The sequence below is a fragment of the Lipophrys pholis genome (assembly GCF_963383615.2).
Source record: "Lipophrys pholis genome assembly, chromosome: 5".
In the NCBI taxonomy this organism is placed as follows: Eukaryota; Metazoa; Chordata; class Actinopteri; order Blenniiformes; family Blenniidae; genus Lipophrys; species Lipophrys pholis.
This window is the reverse complement of record NC_137628.1, coordinates 8,229,144-8,255,931: the sequence shown is the minus strand read 5'-3', so window position 1 is coordinate 8,255,931 and position 26,788 is coordinate 8,229,144. Positions and strand designations below refer to the sequence as shown.

The 26,788-nt window shown below is 39.3% G+C and overlaps 1 protein-coding gene across 2 annotated transcripts; it reads right to left on the bottom strand.

Annotated features, from left to right (window-relative positions):
* Window positions 1–186: 186 nt before the first annotated feature.
* cabp2a (calcium binding protein 2a) lies at window positions 187–25,143 on the bottom strand. Of its 2 annotated transcripts, none has more exons than XM_080462806.1 (7): window positions 24,978–25,143; window positions 24,644–24,826; window positions 5,538–5,568; window positions 3,427–3,561; window positions 2,651–2,760; window positions 1,681–1,828; window positions 187–1,016 (listed from the first exon to the last, which is right to left on the bottom strand). In XM_080462806.1, exons 1-7 carry the CDS (start codon window positions 25,035–25,037, stop codon window positions 991–993), a joined length of 693 nt encoding a protein of 230 aa, XP_080318932.1. In that variant the 5' UTR covers window positions 25,038–25,143; the 3' UTR covers window positions 187–990. The 2 variants fall into 2 exon arrangements, with proteins under 2 accessions (XP_080318932.1, XP_080318931.1); XM_080462805.1 differs by lacking the exons at window positions 24,644–24,826; window positions 24,978–25,143 and adding exons at window positions 9,423–9,650; window positions 9,814–10,296 and having other exon boundaries at window positions 193–1,016.
* Between the last annotated feature and the right edge of the window lie 1,645 nt (window positions 25,144–26,788).

Genomic DNA, 26,788 nt, shown 5'->3' with positions numbered 1-26,788 from the left:
TATGTTAACATATTATGTATGAATATATTTTATGTAAATATGTCTTAAAATTGCCCTGATCTATATTTCTGAAGAAGAAAGTGTGCTTATAGTTGCACGAGAGTGACGTGAAAAGACACACACACACACACACACACACACACACACACACACACACACACACACACACAGACACACACACACGATAAGGTTGGACATTATCTGATCAGTAAAAACTGGTTTATTGTGAGTGTCATGTTTACCATATTAGTGACGTAAATTGCAGTACAAGGTGAGTGTATCCTTTTACATTGAGACCGTAATTTACTGTATCATTGTGTTAATCCAATGGGTATAAAAAATATATTAAAATTAACAGAATTAATCTGTTTGCATTGGTTGAAATAAATCAAAGTTGAATTCATGTGGGTTTTTTTTTAAACCATATAATATTTAAATATATAATATCGTACAGACATTTGAACGACAAAGCATTTTAACTATCTGTATCAGAACACTACCACACAGATCACAGTTAACAGGAGTTCAGTTGACAATGTTGAATGTGGTATTATTGCTTATAACAGTCTTCTTATTTATATTTAGCTACATAATCCCTTCATAATCAAGACCGATGACATAATAAACATACTGAACAATTTAACTGATTCAAACAAACAAAAAGTATATATTGAAGGTATCTTCTATATTTAAAGTAGAGGTCTGTTGTTTAAATCTTTATAACAAAATTTACATAATTATGCTTCATTCACCATCTAAAGAAACCAGCGCTTTGGTGAAACATTGCTCGCTCGATAGTCTTTCTTTAGAGGAAAAAAAATGACATGACATTGATAAAACAGAAACACATTAAAGGGATTGCTTTGTACTTGAGAGTCGATGGAGGTAAATTACAAACATTTAGACCCCTTTGTACATAAAAGAAAGAACATTAATGGTATGCAGTCTGGTCCTTGTTGAGTTTAGTGCAGTAGTTTGAGGTTTGTTGAGTCAGCGAGACATCATTCGGACAAATTCTGTGAAAGGAGAAGAAAGAAAACCCTTAAGCTCGATACAGTTTTATTCTTTTATTCACATCCAAACACACACCCATCTACCCAAAAGTTTTTTTTATTTATTTATTTTTTATAGTTGTCTCATATTTTGAGTTCTTTATTTGGCTAAATAGAAGTTGGACATTCACTTCACAGCAAGAAACTCCCGAGTTTGATTGTGAGCATGGCGGCCGTTCTTTGTGAAGTCTGCATACTTAAGGGTTTAATATGTGTCAGGGGTGTCAAGCGTTAGGCCCGTGGGCCATAATCGGCCTACAAGGGGCTTCGATTGGGCCCATCAAACCACAAAGCAATTTCAAAAACACGTTTTCAAAATTCCAAACCAAAAGCGCCAACTTGTATAGTTACGCCAATATGCCAGCTACTTCGTTTTCAGTGTTTGTGCCGTTTCTGTGGAAACAAAAAAAACGTTGCCCCATAAACGCAAAACTTTTCTGGAACAAAAACCCAATCATGCTTTTTTACATGAAACTTTGTCGTGGGAACGGGGTCTGTATGCCTCTCTGTTTGTCCTGTGATGAACTGACCACCTCTACACGCTCACAGAACGGAGGCACAGAACGGAGGATGTTCCTCTAGATTTCCTCTCTATCAGCTTCTTTACCTGAAAATATCATCTGCTCACCTTCAAAGTCCACCTGTCCGTCTCCGTTGAGGTCGACATCTCGCAGGATCTCATCGATCTCACGGTGGTTGAGCTGCTCTCCCATGAGCTTCTTCATGGCTTCCCTCAGCTCTCCGAGGCTAATCTGGCCGTCGCCATCAGAGTCAAACTAGATATCAAACGAAAGGTTAATATTCGGTTCGGAAAAAGGGGGTTACATTTTACTATTACCTTCGGGGGAAAAGTATTGAGACAGGATTGCGGGAAAGTAAATGACTACACTTTCCAACCAAAACAGTCATTTCCTTTTTCAAGAGTGCCAGATTTGTATGGGATGCAACATGTTGGGAGACTTTTGTTTTTAATCTTCCAGGACTCCCGGAGATTTGCAATCAATGCAGAAAGTTATCAAAGAGATTCAACAACCAGGATTTTATCCCACATCACCACTCCAGGACACAATTCTAACCTCAATGATGAATATGTTCTACACTACAGACCAGGAGTAGAGAGGATGAAAAGGCCTGGAAGCAGATTTCATATCAGCCAAACACAACATTTAGAAGATGAGATTGAGGGACCTCTTCTTGACCAGCAGAACCACATTGGCTGAAGAATTCCTCAGAGTCTGCCACTGTTGTTTTCTTGCAAGCAGAAAGACCAACAGATCCACAGTGACTGACTCTGAGGAAATGCTGGTTAGAGAAATGGATCCATCCTGTTGCAGTGTTCGCAAGTTGAGTTAATACACTTTCAAACTGTCAATATGTCTCGTTTCTTCAGTCCCCCAATCCACCAAATAACATTAAGCAAGAAGAGTCCATCAAAAGAATAAGCTGTTTCACACTTTCCCTATTCACCATCGGAGTAACCCATCTAAAAGAGTAATGACCTGCCCGTCTATAAGTGTATTATTCATCACCAATGACTAATCTACCACATTCCCCACTTGATGCGTTATGTTCATGTGTGAAGGGATAATGTTGCAGACCTCTTTGAAGGCATCTCTTAATTCTTTAACACCAATCATATCTGCAGTCTCAGCAAGCATTTTGGGACCCATCAGTTCCACAAAGTCTTCAAAGTCGACTCGGCCGCCACCTAGAGGGCAAGCAAAGACGTATATCAGACCACAGCAATGACTTAATGTTTGAGTAATGATTACTCAGTAATCAACACAACAGGCCCGTCCAGACATTTTAATCCAGACCACAGGGTGAGATAACATTAACTTTATTTTTAAATGAGTGAATGTCTTGTTGAATGCAAGCCCATATTTGATGTTTTACAGATTATGGTCCAAACCAAACAAGAAAATAAAGATGCACTGATATAGCAGTATCACTCAGTAAAACAGACGGTAAATTCGATTCTGCCCAAAAAATCAAGAGGAGGTGAAAGATAGTTGTGGTTGAGGTCATTGAGACGGTTGAGGTTTGTGTACCGTCGACTCAGGCTGTGCAGAGGTGGTTCGTGGCAACACTATTGCGCATGGAGTATGAGTTAGGCTTTATGACATTTACTACTTGTATCGATACGCAGTATCAGCAAGTAGCGAAAGGTTGTACTTTAAAAAAGTGGTATCGGTGAATCCATACTGCAAAATCTTCAATATTAAGCTTCTTTATATTTGCTGATGAACAGGTGAAAAGCTGGGGCAACCAGATGTTTCAGATCACAACTGGTCCTGGTGGCCCTCCACCGAAATACATGGAAGATTTATGGATTATTAAACTTATGCTTCGTCAGTCTGTGTGCAGAACTCACAGATCTGCTGGCTGAGCTCTATAAGCTCCATCTCTGTGGGCATGTATCCCATCGTCCTCATGCACTCGCCCAGGTCCTTGCAGCTGATGAAGCCATCTTTGTCTTTGTCAAACTCCCTGAAGGCCTCACGCAGCTCTGCAAAGAATGAACATGCTTGAGACGTGAGACGACGTTTTGCTTGCATCAACGACTCGCAGATGGATTCATAAGTGTTTGAAAGTGGCAACAGGGATGTGTCGCACACTCTTTGAGGAAAATGTTGGAATTCTGCCCCCAGTGGTTAAATCATTTGACAGCTAAAAGAACTTACAAACAATTTGGAAATAGCTAATTAAACGGTCAGCACCTCTTTGTGCTAAAAGCTGCTCTCGGTAATGTAGCACTCACGATACATTGAGTGGATGCGCAATCACATCTATCAAAATACAATCTTCTTTCCAAAAAGGCTGAGACGAAACGTTACTGAAAACAGAAAGGCAACAATCAACCAATTTAGTCTTAAACTAGATGTTTAAAGTTAGACTTTATAATGATGGAAGCAACACATATCAAAGGATTTATTTCATATTAAGAGGAATCTTCAGGTTTCTCTTTTTTTTTTCCCCAATAACTGCCAGTCAACACTGCTGGAATTTGGAAATTCAATGAAGGAGTTTTGTAAAAAAAAATAGTTCTTAAATAGTATTTCATCATGATGCATTCAATGTTCTGGGTCTGTGAAAGGTTTGGACTGCAGGCAGAGCATCGTGGTGCGTATGGTGTCCAGCACTGTGATGCCAGAATATGTAAAGCCTTTCCTGAAAGAGACATCTGGCTGGGAGCAGATGTTTTAAATCCTCCAAACACTTTTGCTAATTAACCTGATGGTTGCAAAAAGACTTCAAAGTAGTTCCTCTTTGTACAACTTTAACTTCTATCCTGTCGTATCCCCATGTCCCAACATTTTTTGGGAAGTGTCACTGCGATCAAATTTAAAGTCAACCAATCTTTTCTTATTAAATGGAAAAATGGGTGTCACATTGAACAATTGCCTAGTATCGATTCGATATCATTTACCCAGAGACACTGTATTCTGAGAAAATAACACAGGCCTTCATGACAATGATCCATGTTACTGCAGAAACTTCAGGAAGGTTGTGAAATGCAAAAGTTGAGTAAGGGATTTCTATAAAATATATTATGGGGCCATCTTTTTGGATTTGCGCGTGTAGTTTTGTGGCATGACTTTAATGAGTCATGTGTTTTTAGATGATACCCCTCCTCCTAAATATCATGGTGCATGTTACATAAACATTCCCTTCTTTAGAGATGTGGACAACATCATCAGAGTCAGAGCAAAATAACAAAATGTATGAGTTGTAACCCTTCTTTTAGATGACCAGGAAAATAGCCTGAGGTAAAGCAAATGAATGCACTTTTCTATTGAGTTGCTTCGCAGATATTTGTTGGGTTTCTTTGATGTGTTGCAGAAAAATGGGACGCAATGTACAGAAACAAACAGCAGTAAATGTGATCATGGTGACCAGATTTCATCTCCAGATTAAAAAAGATCAATGACTGTTTACTCTATATTTAAACCTAAATGTGCAATAAATGTAAAATAATTCTAAATGAATACACTATTGCAAAGCATGGTTATTTCTTTGTAAGGAAACTGTGTTTGTAAGGTGCGTTTGGCATCGGCAGGGAGCATTTGACATATTCTCCGTAGTCACAATCTAAAGACTCTGCTTTGATGTTCATCCCACAAATGCATGATTCTCACATATGTAACTTAATTTTTTGTGCACAATTTTGAAGTATATTTCAGCAATTGTGCTGTGACTTAAAAGTGAGTTCCACTGAACAATAAAAGGAGGTTATCTGTGTTTAAACTATAAAGAATAATCTTTTCATTTGTTTAATCCCTCACTTTGATCTTGCACAATTCAAGCCACAGAGAAAAAAAAGGGAAACGTGTCTAAAGTGCAGGACGTTCTTTAATACTTTTGAATTCTGGGCAGCATATAAAAGCTCACAGACTGTTAAAGTCAAACAGAAGGTCCGAAAAGAAGGGAGCTCAGGATGAAGATGAAGTGAGGATTCAGATTAAGCTTTTGATGTCATCGTACCTTCCATTTCCTCCGGTCGGAGATCTCGGTCCTGCAGCGAGCGAGTGCAGACAAGACAGGAAACACATAAAGAAAAAGTCATTCGGGTTCAATGTTCATTCCTTCACGCTTCTATTTCAGTCAAATGACAGAAAAAGCTTGAAATTATTTCTCGTGTTCTCACTTCTTCACACCTGAGAAGCGTCTCTCTTTTTTTTTAACCTCCATGTTCTGCTCAAGCTGAGAGTCTATTATAGGATCCTTTGGGTTTTTGATCTCAGTCAAGTTGAACTTTTGTGGCCGTCTGCTTCACGATCTAATGTCCAAACTCAGCCTGCTGCTACTCAATCTGCTGTGAACATACCGCACAAGCCTTGAAATATGCAAAAGAATAAAATAACTACCGTTTCATACTCATCTTCTATTATTAATCCAACTCAAATTCAAAGATCTGATTTGGGAACAATAAAACAAAATTATAAAAGGAACTTTCTGTTTTCAATGTTGACAAATAACCTCTCAGGTAGGAGGTTTCTTGGATAGTGTATAGATAAGAGCAAGGAGAGTTGGAGATCTGAGGAGAGATGGTGGACTTGTTGGACAAAGGATAAGTAAAGGGGAACATGGAGATAGTTGGCGGGGGAGGCAGAGGAGGATGAGATGGAAACAGATGTGATGAGAGGTAAAGAAGAAATGAACCACCAATGTTTTGAAGAGGTTAAATACGTCAAAATCTTTGGTTCTTCAATCCCTCACGTTGTTACAAATACTCCATAATGCCAAATAATCCCTGTAGAGTTTTCTATGCAAGTGGCTTATACTCGGAGGAAAATAAACAAACAAAAATAAAAATCTACAGCTGTATTTAGAAAGATAAAATTGTCATTGTTTGATTCTGACCGACAAGTTACGAACACTTGAAGGCTGTTTGATTACACACAATTGAATAAGGCCCTAGAAACACCTGAGAAAAGATGCTTTAAACCCCACACACGTTGAATTGTCGTGGCTCAAAGTGTGACACTGGGATGAGTTGGTCCACAATGTGTCCTGCGGGGCTGTGACATCAGCAGCAGGAATAATACAGGCCGGGATTAAAGGATGCAGGGAGAGAACAGTAGCAGGGAGATTACAGCGGTAAATTGTATTACAAATCACGAAGGCTTATCGGTTTTTCATTTCCCTATCTGCCGCAGATTTTTTCTTTTTTATTGACATCTGCACAGAAGTCCTGACAGCTTTCTAATAAACAAACACCTGCACAGAATGAAGTGACGGGGGCAGGTAAAACCTCTGCCCATCAACAGTTTGGGTAAATATTTGTGACTCAGAATACGTTGTTGATCATGTCGCTCTGACATGTGGCTTTAAGAGACTAGAAAATGCACTAAAATGCACACACATAGAAGAAGCTTTTGCGGTGGTGTTTATGGGTAGCTCACCATTTCAAGCAAGAAAGGGTATTATGGGATTAATATCCAGTAAAAACCATACGATCACTCTCGTTCTGTCCATCTCGTGCACTAATCTGTATACTCTATCGAGGAATCCTAACATTTGAACCTTTCTGGGGCTGTAAGTAAGATCAGGAACATTTTCGGTAACATTGGTTCACAACCAAGGTGACAGAGTTTACTGAGGAGACGTCAATGAAATCCACTCTTTAGAATCGGAAGCCAACCAAGCACACCGCACTTCGCTTTCTGTTTGAAGGTCCCTGCTGTTGTCAATTGGTAGAAGAGGCTGTATCAAGGGATAAAAGAATTGGGAAACACTGTTTTAATTTGTAATATATGAGATATAGAAAAATGTTGGTATCTAATTAAAGATTCAATCTTGCCTTGAGACAACGCCATTAAGAATGCAACTTGCAGATCCTCCATTATACTGATGATAATCGCCTTGTCCATTCATAACGTTTGACTCATTAGGTGTAAAATGTGTTAGAGATCACCGTTCTATGAAGGACGTGAAGCACCGTGAACTTCGTGAACAGTTTACCGCAGATAAACCCATATTCTAGAATGTTGACCGAATCGTTCACACACTCATTAAACCAATGGCCACGCTGTTGGAAGGTATTTGCACATTACATGCACTCTCTTGAGTTAACAAACTCTCAGCCCCTCATCATATAGCAAGTAATCTCATCTTCTGTGAAGTGTGAATGGGACACATCTTGTTCAAAAGGTAATAAAAATCCATTGTGAGATCCTGCAGACCGCTAATACTGTATTTTAACATTAATACAAGACAAGACATAATAAGGTAATGTACAATAAGGTATGACAAAATAAGATACAATGTAATGCAATTCCATACGCTATGATGTGATACAAATAATAACATTGTGATACGGTCCCATATTTTATTATATGATGATACGGTACGACACCAACGATATGATTCAATAAAATGTCAAATGAAATGATACAAACGATATGATATAATACCATAGCCTTAATTGTAATTCTATAGACCTCATCATCCATCAAGGGTACCCAAAGGAAACCCCCCCACACACACAGGGGACAACATGCAAACTCCACACAGAAAGGCTCCGGTTGTAAAGACACCTATGTAACTAAATTGGCTGTGTCTCCAGGGATTCTGTGTTACTTGCACAAAAAAAAAGTATAAAAGTACCTAAATATGACTCGAGAAGTGAACGATCATCGAGTGGCCGTACAAAAAAACCTCCTGTAAAAAGGTCCAATCATGACTTGACTCCTGTTCTGTTCAACATGAATATATCTCTTCAGAAGGTTTGATTTGTTGAAATGTATAGCTCAGCTACGATTACTGTTCTGCATCAGTCTTGTTTACACTTTAATCCCTGAACACAACGATCTGTTCTCTGAAATCTGAGCAGTTTTAACTTGAACAAATAAATACCAATATGTCCACATCTTGGTAATAAATCCTATACTCTTAAATGCTTCTTCTTTTTCTTCTCTTTTCTTGCAAAGTTTTTTATTTTTTTTATTCATTAACCTCACTGACTTTTTGGGATATTATTAGATTACGGCCATTATACCATCCCAGGCCTAATAATTCTCATGAATGTAACGTGTATAGTGTACACATGTGTATATTTATTTAATTAGCCCAAAATCCATGTTATTGTCACTATTTTCAGATTTCGAAGATGTATTATTAGTTCATGCATGCTGTTGCAATTTCTTTATTAGTTTTAAAACATATTTTTGGTGATTATGATTAAGTTATCTAAGAAAAAGAAATGATGTTGAAATAACATAATTGTGTCACTTGTTGATTGAGGGTTTATTGTTGTTGATCTCTGCTTCATGTCACCAACACTAAGACACTGTGAAAGTGGACGGGAATATATTTTCTCAAGGTATTTAACCTGAAAGTAAACTGAACTCTCTGCTCGTAAGTTAATTTCTTTGTTGTTTTCAAAAACTAATGATTGCATGAAGCACACCCAGGTCAATTAGAGACCATAATAAGAGAATAGAGAGTTGACGTAAAAGCACTTTACATATTAATATCGTTCAGTATTCCAGTATTTGTCCTCGAGACGTCACTCAGTATGTGTTCAGAAGGACAGTTGCTCTAATGGCTCTTTGCAATTAGCCGGGAAATTATGGTTATTGATCTGTGCCATCGACTTCCCCTTCACGAGGCATCGATCTGACAGAAGAGTTGAGCATTAAACCGGTAGCTCCATTACAGAGTTTAATTTACCATCTGAAACGATTCCAGTGGTAGAAAAGTTCATATGTCAGGAGATGGTCTCATTTCCTTCCTTCCTGCACTCGAAATTTTTCAATTATGACAAGAAAACGGAAGGAGAAATCAGTGTGTGTGTGTGTGTGTGTGTGTGTGTGTGTGTGTGTGTGTGTGTGTGTGTGTGTGTGTGTGTGAGAGAGAGATACATACAAGCTGGCTCTGTGCGAAGCCCTGTCTGAGGAAGATACAGGCGGGCCCCACTATGTTGTGCAGCATGTTGCAGTTCTTAACCAGAGCGCACAGCGGCTCATCGAACTCACGCTCGCTCCCTCCTTCCTCCTCGTCCTCCGTGTCCACCTCCTCCCCCTCACCACCACCCAGGCCCCCCAGCATAGCGGCCGCCAGCGGGGCACCGCTTCCCTCTATGGGTGACCTCCCCTTGGGGGAGAAGATTACAAAACCAGGTTATAAACTTATTAAAATAAGAACTCTCTCATCGTAACACATCAGTACTCTAAAATTACACTTTTTGTCATCAGCCAACAGAAAATCTTCAGACATGTGACTAAATCCCACATTCATCAAATGACTGAATTCTTACCGTTTTTCTCTTACTGTTCTTTTTAGATGCCTTGTTGATGTTTCCCATCACCCTGCCTTCCTCCCCGCCTCCCTCTCCTCCTCTCAGGTTTCTACTCTTTGTCCCCTTTTCTCTGCTCAAACGTTACATAAGAGTCCAAAGTCCATATTAGATCCAGAGCATCCCAGAGGACGACCCCGCCACGCGACCCCTGGTGAGCTGAAGGCGAACGCTCCCACTCCCACCACGGCTCGTCTCAGCACATGTGCCACAATCCCAGATCCCGGTGGTCCGGCGGAGAGGTGAGGTGGGCGTCTGGCGCCGCATTAAACGGTGAGATCCTATAGGTTGGTGGAGGCTGCTTTGATGATGAGCTTTGGAATGTTTAGTGTGATGTTGGTGGGACGGCGGCAGGGCGACTGGGGGATTGACGAGGTAGGGGGTGAGAGAGGGCTGGAAATCTGGGCTGAAACAACCTGCTGCTGCCGGGCTCGCCCTCTGATCGCAGGACTCGCCCATTTTCTCTCTCTCCCTCTCTCATACACACACAAAACAGACACACTCTTCTTCCCCCCCCCCCCTCCTGTTTCTCTGTCACCCCATCTCGCCACCAGTGATCCCTCGAATTTGGACCAACCTTAATCCAATCCATTCCACCCCTCTCCGCCTCGGAAACATCGTGCCTACGGTCTCAAAATGACTATTCTGGCATAATGAGAGAGAGAGAGAGAGAGAGAGAGAGAGAGAGAGAGAGAGAGAGAGAGAGAGAGAGAGAGAGAGAGAGAGAGAGAGAGAGAGAGGAGTTAAGGGGGTTGAGGATGGCAGAATTATAGAGGGAGGGTTGGCTGCTGGTTTAATCCCTGGCATTTCAGATTAGATGGAACGAGCCATGTTGACAGGCCATGGGAATATTGGGGCTTTGAAGAGGAAGAAATAGAATCTCAGTGAAAGGTTAAAAAAAAAAAAAAGACAAAGAGAAAGAATCTAAAAGAAAGTGAAAAGAAGAAATAACTCCCTACGACCTCTGCTGACCTCATTGTTCTCACCCTGTCACCACAGGGAAAATCGCAAAACTCGCAAAGCGCAGGGAAATAGAGCGTCTTGTCCACATACAGTCCATCAAAGTGATTCATGAAGCCAACGAGAGCCTCTCAACACCGTCAATACAAAACAGAAATGCCAAATATTCAATCCTATCTTGCAGACAAGCAGGAGCCCTCACAACATGCACAAATTATGACAATTCAACAGCCATAAAATCAAAAATGAATCCAGTCAATCATTGAATACTCATGATAAATTTGGCAATTTAAACAAAACACAGAAATGTTATTTCTCTGACAGATCTTTATGTCATCAGGCTAAGGTAATAATGTGTCATAATTAAGTGCTGTGTTGCATGTGTGTAATTCTAAGTGTCCTAAAAGAGTTTGATTCAACCTTAAAAGCGTTCATATTGGTAATAAATAAACATTATTAATCAGGGAGTGGTGGCCTCAACTCAACCTAAACTGGATGCTTGTTAACTGTGAGTGAAAACCAGAAGAGAGAAACCCTGTGAACGCACTGGGAGAACATGCAAAGCTCTGCACAGAAACGCTCCCAAGCAGAGGGTGGAACATGAGTGAAGGCCACTCCAGTACACATGGGATCATTTGGATTAAACCAACATCAGGATAAAACTTGTATATAAACTTTATGTTCAGTGTGTGAGTTTGCTGGATGAATGCAACTTCGACAGCTCCACACAGTCTGGGTGGTCATTCACTGTTTGTCATTCCACTTCCAATTTACTACTTAAACGACCAACAGATGACGATGACGATGATGACGATAAAGGCTCCCACTTGTGACCCAACATGAAAAATAAAATGTTTTCAGCGTTTCTGCCGTTTCCATGTCCATTTCAAAATGTTTGCTGTGTAAATGCGAAGCTTTTTTGAAACGTCATGTAAAAAGGGCCTAAAGCAAAAATGGGACGACTGCACTGGCAAAACCGTCTCCATCCGGGTTCGACTCTCAGTCATCAGGACTCAATCACTGCAGCTTTTTAACTGTTTAATAGACACGAACAATTAATCCTCCCAATGTGGGACTAAATATGTATATGGTATCTGAAAAGCATTTATTTGTTGTATTGGAGGCTGTGACTCTTAACCCACTTCAAGCACTTATCTTAAGGTTAAATGAAGGTAAATAAAATAAAAAACAATCTAATTTAAAAGGTATAAATGTCTTGGTCGTTTATGGATTAACATGCTGGAAACTCATCACTGCATTACATTTCCCAGTGTGGACTTTCTCACAGACATCATCTCTTTATTTACTATTACCGCTCTGATTCTGCCAGTCAGTTCAGTGCCGTGTGAGTTTGTATGTTTGCATCTGATATGAACATCAGTGTGATGTTGACGGTCTGATGGGACTAATCATGTCGTGTTGTATGTCTGCCAGAGATTAGCGCGGTTTGAGTGAGGTCAACGCTGAGCGCCTCCGGCCTTAATCCTCACTGGTCATTTTAGGAGAACTGGCACATTTTTCGACATTTCTCAATATTCACTCATTAGATCAGTCGCTTCCCTCCATCTGTTCCCTCACTTTCTGCTCTTTATTCCTTCAGTGATTCTTATTTTGCTTGGAAACTCACTGATAAAGAATTTCTGTGCACGGAGAGTTTTTTTTACTAATTTGGGAGACGTGGTGCAGCAGTTTGCATGTTCTCTCTCACTGTGCATGCTTTGGTTTCCTCCATATGCCCCAAAATGTACGTTTACGGTTTTTTAGTGACTCAAAGTGTTTGAATGTGGGAATGTGTGATTATCTGTCCATCTTGATTCTGGACCGGGGGTTGTTTGCATGTTCTCCCTGTGCCCATGTGAATTTTCTTCCAGCCTCCCCCTCACAGTCCAAACACATGTATGGTGATCTTTAACCGCCTTTAGGTGTGATTGTGTGTCTCTGGCTGTTCGAGGGTGTAACCTCAGTATCAGCAGAGATAATAAGCTCATAAGTCTAAAGTATGAATGACAGTCAGGATTGAGTGAATGAATAGATGAAAATGGAAATATGAAGTAAAGACACATAGAGAACGGCATGAAGGGCAAATGATCAGTTTGGATCACACGTTTAAAATGTCCTTCTTGCTTATGACTCGTTGGCTCCATTTGTAACTCTAAACCAGCTGTGCAGAAATCAGGTTTAGTACAACTTTTATTCTCAAGTTTGAGCATATTTTGCTTATTTGTGTGATTTGAATAGTTATTATCCCTGGAGCAGACGCTGGATGCTCTACTTTCCAACTCAATTGTAATAGGAGTTAAAAGAAACAAACAAAAATTGAATTAAATTTATAGGATAGAAACCAACTAAACCAAGCAAAAGTAATGAAAAAACAACAATAGAGATTGTTTAAAAAAAATGGGAGATTAAATGCAAACTGCAGACTAAAGAACAAGAGAATATGTAAAAAAAACATTGTAATCCATTTAATTGAATAATAGATAAATACATTTGTATTTAAATAAAACAAAACCCTAACAGTTGTATAAAAACACATTTAATCTAGACTAGTAATATATGTGCAAACATTTTTCTATCACAATTTGAATGACTGGTATTAATATAGTATTTTCTGATCTATATCTGTTCTAATTATGTGATTATCCTCAAATGTCTGCAGAAATGTGTGCATTAATGTTGGAAGACCTTTATAAATCCCCTGAGATTATTAGATTATCGATTTCAAACAAAGACAATATAAAAAGAGTTTACTTGACACCACTGATATCGACTCAGGGCGCGGCATTTTGTGGACTACAGAGACTATGAACTCATTGAGTTGCAATACTCATGCACTACCAGCAGATGTCAGTCTCACGCCTTCATCTGATTTGAAAGAAAGAATCATTTGTATATTTCAGAGAGCATAAAGGAGTGACATTTAGCACATTCAGACGAATCAATGGTTGAAAACTAAACTGTAGATACTTAATAAAATTAAAATATATATTTTTGTGCAGGATGAAGCATCACGAAGGGATTTAAATCTTAAACGTCTGTTAATAATAGCATGTTCCTTGGATCCAGCTGTACACACTGTTGATCAGGAAACGCCAGATTCAGTTTTTCTTGAAAGGATTTTCTCTTACAAACAAGTGTAAAATGCGTCAGATTAGAACAATGGATTCAATGAGGGATTAAAAGGAAATTCTGGAGTGAGAGTTGCAGAAGAAGCCGTGGGATCACACACACACAGTTTTTGATGTCCTCAATCCCCCCTTCAAAAATGGGGATTTTGTTTGTTTTTTTCTACTCTCAAATACAATCTTGATCTGGAGACCTAGTGTGAACACAAAGCTTTCAAACGCCCCAAAAACACAGAGCAGCTGGGCGAGAACTAACTCTCAATGCCTCGACAACAGATGCCCCAGAGGCGAGGATGGAAGCTGGGCCAACAGGAAACCCACGCCGGGACAGTAAACAACATGATGGACACACTCCAGAAGTCTGGATTTTTTTTTTTTTCCGTGCCATGCTACGCAGCACTCGCCGCCCCACTCTAGGTTGGGTCAGACAGTTTGGATCAGATGAGGCGAATCACTGCGTTCCTACATGTTGGCACACAAACGAATTCATCACGAAGGCTGCCGATCAGTTCGTGTGAGGGAAGTAGGTTACAGACGCTCAACTCTACAGATGGAAAACCTCAATAAACACAGAATCATCATGATACTGTGACTTTAATAATTCAAGACTGAAGTGTAAAAAGGACCTTTTCTTTGACACCCCTGATCTATAGTTGAGGAATATCTAAAGACCTAAAAAAAAAAAAAAAAAAAACATTTGTTTCACAATAAAAGAGCTTAAAAAAATGCAATTCATTGTAGATGACAATACAATACATTTGTGTCATCCAATATCATGAGATATATTAAAAGAAATGAACCTGTATTTAACTGATTAGATGCAAATAGACTTGCCTCGTTTGCATTGTTTATTATCAAAAAGTACTACACTTTTTTATTGTTTGCAATTCAAAGCATCATTTAGATGCTTATTGAAAGCATAACATTTCAAAACATGATAGTGTTTGAGTTATTGTGACTAATACTTTTCATACCAATAGTTTTCATCACCCTAATATTGTGAATACAGGTAACACGATGACAGCGTTACACTAACCAGATATTATCTATTGGCCTATGGAGGATTAATAGAAGTCATACTTCCCATTCATCCCTGTCTGGTGACAAATTGTCTCTATATTAATGAAGATTGAAGATGTGTGGCACTCACACTGATCAATATTATCCCTTTACATTAGTTTCTCTGTCATCATAATGCTTGACAGGTTGGTTGCCTTTTTCCCTCCCAATTTCTGAGCAGAATTGTTCTGATATGTGCAGTTTTATCCAGGAACGGAGAACTCAGGCTTTTCTTACCGATCACCAGGGTCCAAATTGTGACTGAGCATGTCGACAATAAGGATCTATAACAATTGTGGCTTGGAAATTCACAAATGACTGATTGAAGAGTATTTATTACGAAAGCTTTTCTTCCTGCCACAAACTGTGAAGGAAATGTTTAATATTTAAGAAATAAATAAAGTTTTTAATAGTTGGAAATTAGCCTTTGGAACAAATGGGGATGGTGTCCCATGTACGTTTCCGAAGGTGGGGGGGTTGGGTGCATAGACCAGAGGGGATTTCCTCCTTTCTTCCAATACAATAATTCACACCCTGCTGTGATGTGACGAACACACAAACGAACACACAAACAACACACACTCCGACACGACTGCCTCTTTCCGGCTCTTCAGTGTGTCTCTGTGTTAAGTCCCGCCTGTCACACCCCGTGTGTGTGTCCAGACGGTTCCTCCTTTATAGGCGGAGAGGTGAGGCAGCACACCTGATTCACATCAGGGGCTTAATCACCTCTCTGCCACACTATACTTCAACTGTACTCTGTACACTGAAAATGTGTACTTGTCTTAATTAAGCTGTACAAAATGTCTATATTCAAAGCAAATTTCCCAGATAAACATAAAAATATATCAAATTTACACTATAGAAATATGTTAATAAAGGTTATTGCCTATATAAAATAGGTCGGTATAATAAAATCACAGTATAACAATTAATTTAGGAGTTTTTCTGTGAAAATATTAAGGTTACTGTCGGCCGAAATGCAGATTTCTGTAGTTTTTGGTACATAAAGAAGCAACATGTGTTTTTAAAAGTAAGAAAAATAAATTACATGCTGTAAATTGTACTTAACTATGAGCAAAATTACAGAATTTAAGAAACATACCAAGAAAGGTACGTTCAAATACTTCTGAATTACAGCGATGTGAGTTTCCTGTGACTTCTGAGTCTGGAAACTGTCTTATCTATTATTGAGAAAAAATGAAGACCAGCTCACATTATTCAGTCGTTGTCCACATTTTCTATGTAATCCATACGCAACCTCCGAAGCTATCTGACCTTAAATGTGAGATAATCGCCCTGGAAAAGGAAAATATATGTTCGATAACAGATGAGAAGCTGAGCTAAAGATGAAAAAAATGAAGTTGCATCTTGTAAAGATGACTTTGAGCTGTACTAACGAAGAGCCGTCCGCCTCTTGTGTATTTAAGCTGAAAGCGGCAGAATAAACACAACAAAATGAAATGACATTAAGCTCTTTCAGTTTCATTTACAAGTGTTTAGTGACAGAAAAATATTGTGATGATATGATAAATAATGATCTCACAATGTTGTGTTTAAAAATAAATTCAAAAAGGATTAAAAACTTGATATATTTTCACCCCTGCTTCACTTCTTTTTATTTAAAGTATTCCTAAATATATTTACAGTTAACATACAACCTTTATCCGCATTTTTACAACCTAAATTCATAAATACATTACTTTTATGAATGATCTACCGCCTTAATATTTGCCTTGTGATATTAAATATGTAGAAATTCTCCAAAAACAGTATTTTCTCTTTACTGTACTATGTTTCTTTTAAATACATTAATTCGTCAAGGAAAATACTATTTGCCATAATGAATATTTCATATTATCAGGGCATCAAATTGCTATAATAAATATATTTAAAGCAATCATTGCAGAGATATGTAGGACATTTTTAATGTTCTTTAGCTCATTTTAAATAAAATCTTTTTTAAGAACAAACATTTTAATAAAATAACATTTTGTAACGGCACACGATAAACTCAGTGACTGATGAAATGATCTTAAAATAGTGGAATAGTAATCAAATTATGGTGGGATTGAAACATGAAAATGTAACTTACAAAAGTAATTCTTCTTTTCTTTTAAGCTTCAACGATTAAACATCATTTAATGAGTCATCAACATAAATATTATTCTGTGAAACCAATCTATGTTGGATTCATGTGCAACCTGCCATTTAAATATCATGCAGCGGCGTGTCATGGTCGAAGTGAAGTTTTGTGTGTGATTTTGTGGCTCTCCTTGACTTTCCCGCCTCATGTCTGATTATTGTTTCCAGTCCTGATGTGTTTCATCTGTGTCTGCATGTGTGGCTGTCGCCACCTGGTGGCTGTGGTTTATGTTGGGTGTCTTCTGTGTGTCCTGGTTCATCCTGTGTTGCTGTGTTGGTAGCTCCCTCGTGTCTCGGGCCTAATTTACATGACAGCATCTTGAAAATGATGTCCGTTTCCACGACAACGGTAAAAAGTGACAAAGCCGGTGCATCTTTAAAAAGTTCCACCTTGAGAGCCATTTTCAAAAAGTTGCATTTTCAGTCTCTCCGAGCACCGTTGTTGTGTAAACGGACACTCAACTAAAGTTTTGCGTTTTCACTTAAAAATCTGTAAAGGTGGTGTTCATGTCTCCAGCTTTCCGGTGCCTCGGTAATTAACTAATCTCCTGTGATCGAGAGGACTTTGGTATTTTAGTTATTTGGGTTTTGACTTGGAAGGATGAAATGAAGATCAATACCCTTGCTCATCCTGAAGCGGTGTCTGTCTTGAGTCATCCTCTGAGCCAAACGCAACACTGCGAGCGGATGGGAAATGTCCCATCTAAAACTAATGTGCTCTTGAAACTGTAATATTGTGGAGGCTATTTCAAAAAAAAAAGAAAAGAAACATATGATGACTCAACTGGAGCAATTCAACCCAAGCATTCAGATATTAACCTGAACATTATGACATCATTTACCCAGAGACACTGCAATCCCGCCCAGACCGGAACAACACAACAATCACAACAACGTTCCGGTTTCCACTTGAGTTAATGGAAAATGTTGTACCCGATGTCTCCCTAATACATTTTGACTGTTTTCTGGGCCTTTTTCTTTTTTAGAGGCTCTTCAACTAATTAAAATGATTTTGAAATCAGTCACCATCTAGTTGCTCCATGCAAAGCAAGCACATTTGCTCTTAAATTCATTGATTCATTCAACCTTAAATTAAATCTGTAGGGATGCAGTCAAAGCAACTTTGATGAAATGGCCTAAAACATAAAAGAATTGATGAATGAAGCAACTGGATAAAAAAAACAAAAACCTCTCTCTCTCTCTCGCTCTCTCGCTCTCTCTCTCTCTCTCTCTCTCTCTCTCTCTCTCTCTCTCTATATATATTGAAGGTTCAAAGCTACATTAGTTTTTAAAAAATAAAAAATCGGAAGCTGAAAAAAACTTTTTTCGGGACTTCAGTCTGTTTTTCTTTTTCATTTAAAAACAAAATCACTCGGTATCTGTGTGAAAAAACAAGACATCTCATGTAGAAGATGTGCCGATTCAATCAACAAAGGATTTTCTCTCCGTCCTGACATGGTTTTACAGACACATGCGGCGCTCTGGACTGTCCCACATTCACTGCTCTGATTCTCGCCCACTTACCCATTCCCAAAAGGAGGATAATGCCTTTTGCACCTGTCCAGATTGGGTTCATGCATTTTCATGTCAGATTTGAGTCTCCTCTGAGGTCCTGGAGGTCCTCTGGATTAGAGGTCCTCTCCAAAAACAAAAAAACAAAAAAACAAAAAAAATGAGGACGAAGGGATTGAAACTCCCGGAAAGGTCAGGACTGCTTGTATTTTTGTCTGTGGGTATGAAGCATAACTGTTGCTGCCTCAGTCATTACGAGCCATCAACTAACCCACTTTTAAATCTGTCCACTAAAGCTGCTCTTCTTTTAATAACGATGTCCTCGGCGGTTTATTCTCATCAGCTCCCTGTGAATCCCAATCTGCATGTTTTAATTACAATAATGTACACAATTGGAGTAATTATTCTCAATTCAGATCCGCTGCTCATGACTATTTTTATTGCGTGTTTTTATTTAGTTTTTTTTTTTTTAACCAATCTATCTTCTGTAGAGCCGTTATCCAACTCAGGGGCAATCGCATACACTCTTCATCCTTACAGGTAATGTACGGTCACTTATTAACCCAACACACACACACACACACACACACACACACACACACACACACACACACACACACACACACACACACACACACACACACACACACGCACGCGCCCAGTCGTCCTGTGAAATGAGCATGCTGGCTTAGGATTTTCATTTTGAATTATTTAGTTTGATTCTGCTTTTAAATAAAGGATTTTCGACGACGTGAAAGCTGAAACTAACAAACCCCAAAATGGGACAACGCTTCCGAGATCAGAGACTCACTCACGAAGATCCGACGGTAATAAATCTGCTCAGAATTGTAACTATTTATTTAAATCAGGGATTTTACACGAGAGTCCATCAATGAGGCAGAGCCACTAAAATCCACGACACTAAACGTGAACGTGGCCTGAATCAAAAGCCGGAGAAAAATCACAAAACCCAAGATGCCGGAATGACTTGAAAGAAAAGCAGACAACAGGTGAGTGAGTGTATACGTAGAGGCTGATCTGTAATGAGGTGCAGGTGTGGCGAGTTAGAAAACAGGAAGCAAAGCTACTACATGGGGTACATCCGAATAGTCTCTCCTATTGCCTTTCCTGTCTCCTTTTCCTTAACCCCAGAAGTGTTTAAGTGGCCATGATAAGGAACGTTGGAATTCTCAATAAGGAAAAGGAAAGGAGGTTCCATGCTTCCTTTAGAACCTCCTTTAGCCGAGGCGGCAACATTTAAAGGGACCTGCTCATCCGAGCGTTCAGGGAAACTCACGATGACTCAAAGCAGATGATGTTACGTTACCAATGTAATAATCTGCCTTGAACAACTTTTAAATAATCTAAAAGCCAGATCCCAACTTTCAATGTTATGCAGATGTTGTAAAAGGAACACAGTAAAGTAAAGATTTTGTGCAGCCTATTTTCAGTTTGATTGGTTATTTATTCACCTGGCAGCTTCTTTCCCTTGATTTCAATTCAAACTTTGTGATATTTGAGATTATATCAGTAGTTCGAGGGACAGGGGAAAGTGTTATTAATGCACTTGTTGTTGTCCATTTTTTGAATTTTTTAGTTTTTTCACCACGGCGGACGTCACTCACCTGCACCGCCGTCGGATCATTATTAAGTCACCTAGTGAAAGTGCAGTCCCACGGTCACAACACCGTGATCGCCTTTCCCTAACGCCTTTAGGAAGGCCTCCTAACACCTTTCCTTAATCCCGTGACGTCATCCACGGGGTTAAGGAAAAGTCGATAGGAAAGGAGAAAGGGGGGAGTATTCAGATGTACCCCTGGACTCTTCAGGCACTTTAGGTAACCACAGATCTGCCTGTTAACTCTCACATGCGTCCCGATAAAACCAACCACTGTTACTGGATTACACAGCCACACCTCATGTGTGGGATGTTACATGATGTCAAAGTTTCTTTCACACTCACGCTAATCAGCTTGAATGTGATGATTACCCAGATGTAACCCTGTGGGACACCCATTATTGCCTCATGTGCAACAAAGCCATAGTCATTCAGACCTGCTGTTTGTTCATGTATCAAAATATCTTCAATCGTTCCAACTATAAATACCAACAAAATCATTTTACACGTTTCGAATGAGTTACCGCCATACACCATATAAATGTTATTTATAAAAAAAGAATAAAAAAAATAACTGCAATAAGACACTTTTCAGAAGACAAAGCAAACCACAACATCCACTGATTACACTCCTCCCAAACATTGTGCTTTCACGTTCCATTTTTATTGTTTTCTCTGTTTTTCAGGCATGAAAACATTTGAACATCTAGTTCGAATTTCCTGCCTTTTTTTTTAATTCAGCTTCAATTTGACTTCTGAACTTCATCCGAAGCCAAAAGCAGCAACAACAATTGTTTGTAATTCACTTCATTTGCCTTAATATGATGCTGAGAAGTGTTAACTTGCAGTATCTGACTGTCAAAAGCTTGAACATTAATCCGAGTCATTAAACTCTCAGATTATTGTGCAGCGTCACTGCGTGTCGTTTATAACTGATTAAAACATTTCAGCTGAGATTGGACTGAACGCAGTTTAGTTCCTGGAAGTTCCATAAACACAGAATGTCTTGTTCTTTCACTCATTTGAACTCTAATCTCTTTACGTTGTAATCAATCCCGTCTCTCCGTCTCTGTGATGTACAGTCATCCATCAGTCCCAGCGCTCATCCCAGTCGCCCCCTCCATCCTTCACTTTCTCATCATTCAGTCCATCTGTTGCTCCGAGCAGAAGCGACTCGTCCCAGCGAGGCGAGCAGGGACGTGAAAGACGGGAGAATAAAGATATCCAAGGAAACAAAAAGCTCTTTTTATAGAGACTTTTGACATGTGGCTCTTCAGTTCATCAGTTGCAGCTCCATGAAGAGTTTACAAAATCTTTTTTTTTTTTTATTGTTTTTTTTGTTAAATGTTTGCTTACTTACACACCGGACTCATTTTCAAAATGTGTCCTATTGCTTATCTAAAAAAGAACATACATTTTTTTTTTAAATAATAAAATTTTATATATATATTGATATATATTGATATATTTTTTTTGTTCGCTACTTGTGTTTTTTTTTTTTAAATTTTAGCATTTTCTTTTTCCTTTTTAGTAATTTCTAGCAATTTTAGCCATTTTAAATGTTTCTTGCCTACATTTTCTTAAATAAATAAATGAAACCCACAAGAAAATGTAGGCAAGAAACATTTAAAATGGCTAAAATTGCTAGAAATTACTAAAAAGGAAAATAAAAATGCTAAAAAAAACCACATGTAGCAAACAAAAATCCTATAATAACAAAAGCTGCCAGAAATGGTGAAAAAAAAGTTGAAATAAGGATAGAAGATTTACATTTCTAAAACTGCTTGATATAATAATAAAAAAAAAAGGGAACAGACACGTGAAAAAGCTAAAAGAGACAAAAGAGTTAATCTTTTTAGAAAGAGATGAAACTGCCAAACATTATTAAAAGAAACCGCTCACGATGTATGATAAGGTTCACTGTGATAAATTGTACAAACGAAACTTTAGTGCAACATCAGACCAAACTTCGTGAGCCGTGTTTTTTTTAAAGGTTTGACACGATTTGCAGCTCCGGATGACTTTTTATTTTGGTGGGAAATGACAAAAGCAACTCTTTTGCTCATGAACGTTGCAGACGCCTGCCTGAGGTTGGAGGTTTTGTATTTGCTGGATGAATCCCAGCTTCATATCGTGTACTGCTGACACAGTTCACCAGTCCGTCACGGAATAATTCACACTCTAGAGAAGAAGAACTAACGGTGCTAACCACGCCCACACTGGGCCATGGAATCACTGGAAAGAACAACAGAGTTTACATTCAAGATTCGTGCTTCAGTGAAAAAAAAATGTTTGTGGGATTTATTTCATTCACACATTAAGCTGCTTAACGTTTCTCACAATATCAAACAATGTTATAAACATCAGTGAGACAAAGCACCACAAATATACAGTGTGACTTGTAACTGTCAGCACCCAATAAAACCAACAAAAAGAAGACAATTTCAGGCTTAAAAAAAAATCATGTTTGAAAGTGTAAACATACATCTAATAGTTGAAAAAGCTTTCTTTTAATAATCACTATATGTTTCGTGGGGAATTTTTTATTATTTTTTTTAAACCTCCTGAAGCCGAAAGAAAGTAACTATTTCTTTTTTTATCACGTTAACATATGGACCTGTTCTGAAAGTTGGTGCTCTAGTATTTTTCCTTTATACAGACACGTGAACGCTCAGAAGCCTGCATTTTAACCCCCCATTACTTTATTTGTTTGCAATGTTAGAATTGAATCTCACACACCAAACACTAATACAATTAATGCAGTCTCTGGCCCAAATTTCCACAACAACAAGTGAAAACAGAAAACTTTACGTAGTGTTTTGGGGGTCAGTTTACACAACAATGACGCTCGGAGCCACTGAAAACTAAACTTTTTGGAAACGGCTCCCAACAATGTTTGCCTCCACAGTGTCATGACTCCCAGTCTATACTCTGTAAAAGAGGTAGATATAAACACTCAGTTTGTGAATAAAAATACTTGTGTGGAATTATCTGTCTATGCAGGGAGTAAATTCGACTTGATAAGATTTTTAAATCTAGATTTAAGATCAGGTACAAAAAATTGAATGAAATAACTGTTAACACAAGCCAAATTATCTATCATGCCTGAAAATAAGATTTAAAATCTTGGCAAGTGCCAAAGGATTTTCAGTGTTCACTGTTCTGTTTCATCTGCATGTTTTTCACTGTTGTGAGTGAAAACCAACCAGTCTCATGTGGGTTTTTCTCTTTATTGAAAAATCCACTTTTGTTCATACCAACTTGAAACGGGAATGAAATAATCCTGTCATGTTTGTCTTTGGAGCGTGGTCACACCGGGGTCAGAGGGATATTCAGAGGACATTCCAGTGTGGATCCGAGCCTTCCTTGCTCCCGGTAACTCATATCTCCAATCTACAAACCGGAGCTTATCATCCTGCTTTTCCTATGTAATTCATCTGATGCTGAAATGTTCCTCTTCATTCTGGTTTGATTCAGACAAAAACAGCAATCCTGCCTTTTCAGCTTTAGACGTCTCGTAGCTCTAATTTCTAATACATTTTCACCAAGAGAGCTGCAACTCTTACCACTCAGGAGGAGCCCTAAAGACAAATCTATTGATTTTCCCCTGGTGGGTGTTTTCAAGAGTGGTCCTCTACATTAACAAATGACCCTAAATTTAACTGCATTGTCACGTCTTTTTATGAGACATGATTCATTCGCAACACACAAGTTTTTAAATAAATCTCCTTCACATCTATGGATTATTTTTCCTCTATGACAACACACTAAAGTGAAGAAAATCCATTGTGCTTAAGTTGGATGCATCAGAAACACTCAACCAGGCCGTGTTTACGCAACGTTTCAAGTGAAAAAGCATTGCTTTTATGTTTTCGTGTCGTTTGCATATCAGTGGATGCTGCGGCATGTTTTTGTAATGAAACCACACACACACACACACACACACACATGCACACAGTGAACAGTACGCTATAAACAATAACAATGGAAGGACACAGACATTCGCATAGACAGACGACCAAGTTAGATTGTTGTTACAGTGACAGTCAACTATAAGACTACCAAGTCTCGGGAGAAGTTGGACCGGGAGTCACGACACTCTGGAGTAAGCATGGTTGTTATTGTCCATCTACTGAGCATGTGCAGAACTATTCACTGCTGCCGTGGTGCGCTTGCCCCGCTCGCAGCATTTCAGTAGAGTGAAGTTTCAGCCGTCTAAAAACGATAGTTCACAATCACGCCTCTTGGTTGCTGTCTCACTTCATGAATGAACAGCTGAGGACCCTCGGCATTAACACGGTACTCCATGCAGACGCCCGTTTGGCCATTTTGCAATGCAACAGTTGAGAGAATCTCAGCTTCAGCCTCCTACCTGCCCGAAGACGGAGTCCACGATGGGGCGCAGCTTCCTGCGGTCCCCCTCCTGCAGCCACAGGTCGTCGGGGTCTCCGACGGGAGACGACAGACTCAGGGTCTTGGCCTTTGACTTCTGCGGTCTCTTTATACTCGCTGAGCTCCATCGCCGGAGGGACTCGATCTTCTTCTTGATGGAACCCTGACGGGAGTAGAAAATACAACGGTTGGAGAAAACGTCACACAGTTCAGACTTGATATTCATGGACTCGTGCGAACATCTCAGACCACCACGGGAGTTTTGTGGGAGCATCAGTTGACCAGATCTGGCAAACCACTCCCCATGCACTGACCTTTTTTATTAATTTCCCCTCGGGCACCTCCACGGACGACACGCTCTTCACATCAGTCATCTCTGCGGCCCAGCTTGCATGCACACAGGCGTCCTCTTTCTCTCTTTGCCACGCTCGCGTCCACTCCGCCTCTTTATCCGTTTCTGGAGCATCTGACACCAGTTCATAATCTGAGGCGTATCTCCCGCCGCTGTCACTCCTCCTTCTCTTACCCCCCACCCCATCCATCTTTTTCATCCCTCCTCCCACATCTGCATCCACAACTCAGCTTTCCATCTGCTTTTGTGTGTTCCTGCTACCTGCAGTGACCCTCACACACCTGCTAATTTACCCAGGTGAACACGGGAAGTTATTAAATCATTGTATCTTCATTGCAGCTCAAGTTGACGTGTATTTTCTTTTATTTGGATGTTACCAACATAATAGATGTGACACAGTAGTATCGTAAAGCTCACATATCCTGCGGCAGCATCTTTTGTCTTTTTAAACCGACACTGTTTTCTGTCCATGTATGCGACATCTCCAATAATCCCCCCGTATTTATTCTCTCTCTCTCTCTCTCTCTCTCTCTCTCTCTCTCTCTCTCTCTCTCTCTCTCTCTCTCTCTCTCTCTGATCTCGTCTGCTCTGGTGCTGATGTAGGCTTGTCCTCAATCCTCTGCACTTCATGTGCTTCCTATTGTTTATCACACTCCCCATATGGGAATGTCTAGGACGTGTGTGTATTAGCACAAACATGTAACACGGCTCACACGTGCACAGAGTGATGGCCCGCAGCGGCTGCTTGGATTTCAGCCAAGAACTGAGGATTATTTTGGAGAACAGCGAGCAGATAGTTTTCTTTTTTTATTTACTGCTTGTAAAATGAGGAATGCATGGAAAGTTGGAGCACATTAGTTAATGAATGGAGATTAGGAATAAGATAGATTGAGCTCAACAGTGTATAAGGGAACTCATAAGAAGATAATCCAGATGAATGCGAATGGATAGGTGGATGGATGGATGGACGGACGGATGGACGAATGGATGGATGAACAAGACCAAGATTATTATCTCTTTCTAAGAGCTCTCTGCATATTAGTGGTTTATCTGCTTCTTCACTGTCATGAGTTCATAAATCCAATTGTTTCAAGATTTGCTATCGTCCAGATTATAGAGCATCTTCCTTTGACTAACTGATGTAACTGTGTGTGAAACAAGATATTTTTTTCTAAATGAAAAAAAGAGATAATAACCTCGTAGTTGAAGATTATGTGAAACACTGTGAGTTCTAGTTCAAATTCTTTCTTGATGAAACACAAGCAGGAGGTCTTGGTATTGAACTGTTGTTGATATTAATATAAATTGATCCCTATTAAAGCTTTAGTGTGGATAAATGTTACCAGCAGCTGCGATCAAATGTCGTAAAAAAAAAAGAGAGAATTGGGGAATTAAAATATCGAGATAACAGAAAACTCTAGAAACGTCCTACTTCATTACGTAACCTGTGTGTGTGTGTGTGTGTGTGTGTGTGTGTATTTGTACATGACGAGCCAAAGAAAATCACTGACATGCAACAGAGCTTTAGTTCTTCATCAGCATCTGTCAGCTATAAGTCCCGCACAGTGCATTAAAGCCTTTTAAAGCAGCACTTATCACCATCAACACAGTATCCATTTCATTCTTTCCTTAACTCTCATCATCCGTCCAAATCGTTTCTCACAGCAATTTACAAAATCTCTCGGTGGCCGTATCATTTTCAGTATCTTCTGCTGTCTCTGTCCTCCAGCTGTTTCATCATCTTTTATTCCCCTCCTCTACATCCGCTAATCT

Excerpts from the sequence above, each read along its gene's own strand:
- cabp2a (XM_080462805.1), bottom strand. The coding sequence starts at position 9,861 with ATGGGAAACATCAACAAGGCATCTAAAAAGAACAGTAAGAGAAAAACG. Across the intron at positions 2,761-3,426 it reads AGAGCTCAGCCAGCAGATCT|GTGGCGGCCGAGTCGACTTT; the intron begins GTGAGTTCTGCA and ends CTTGCCCTCTAG. Across the intron at positions 1,017-1,680 it reads CGGACAGGTGGACTTTGAAG|AATTTGTCCGAATGATGTCT; the intron begins GTGAGCAGATGA and ends CTCCTTTCACAG.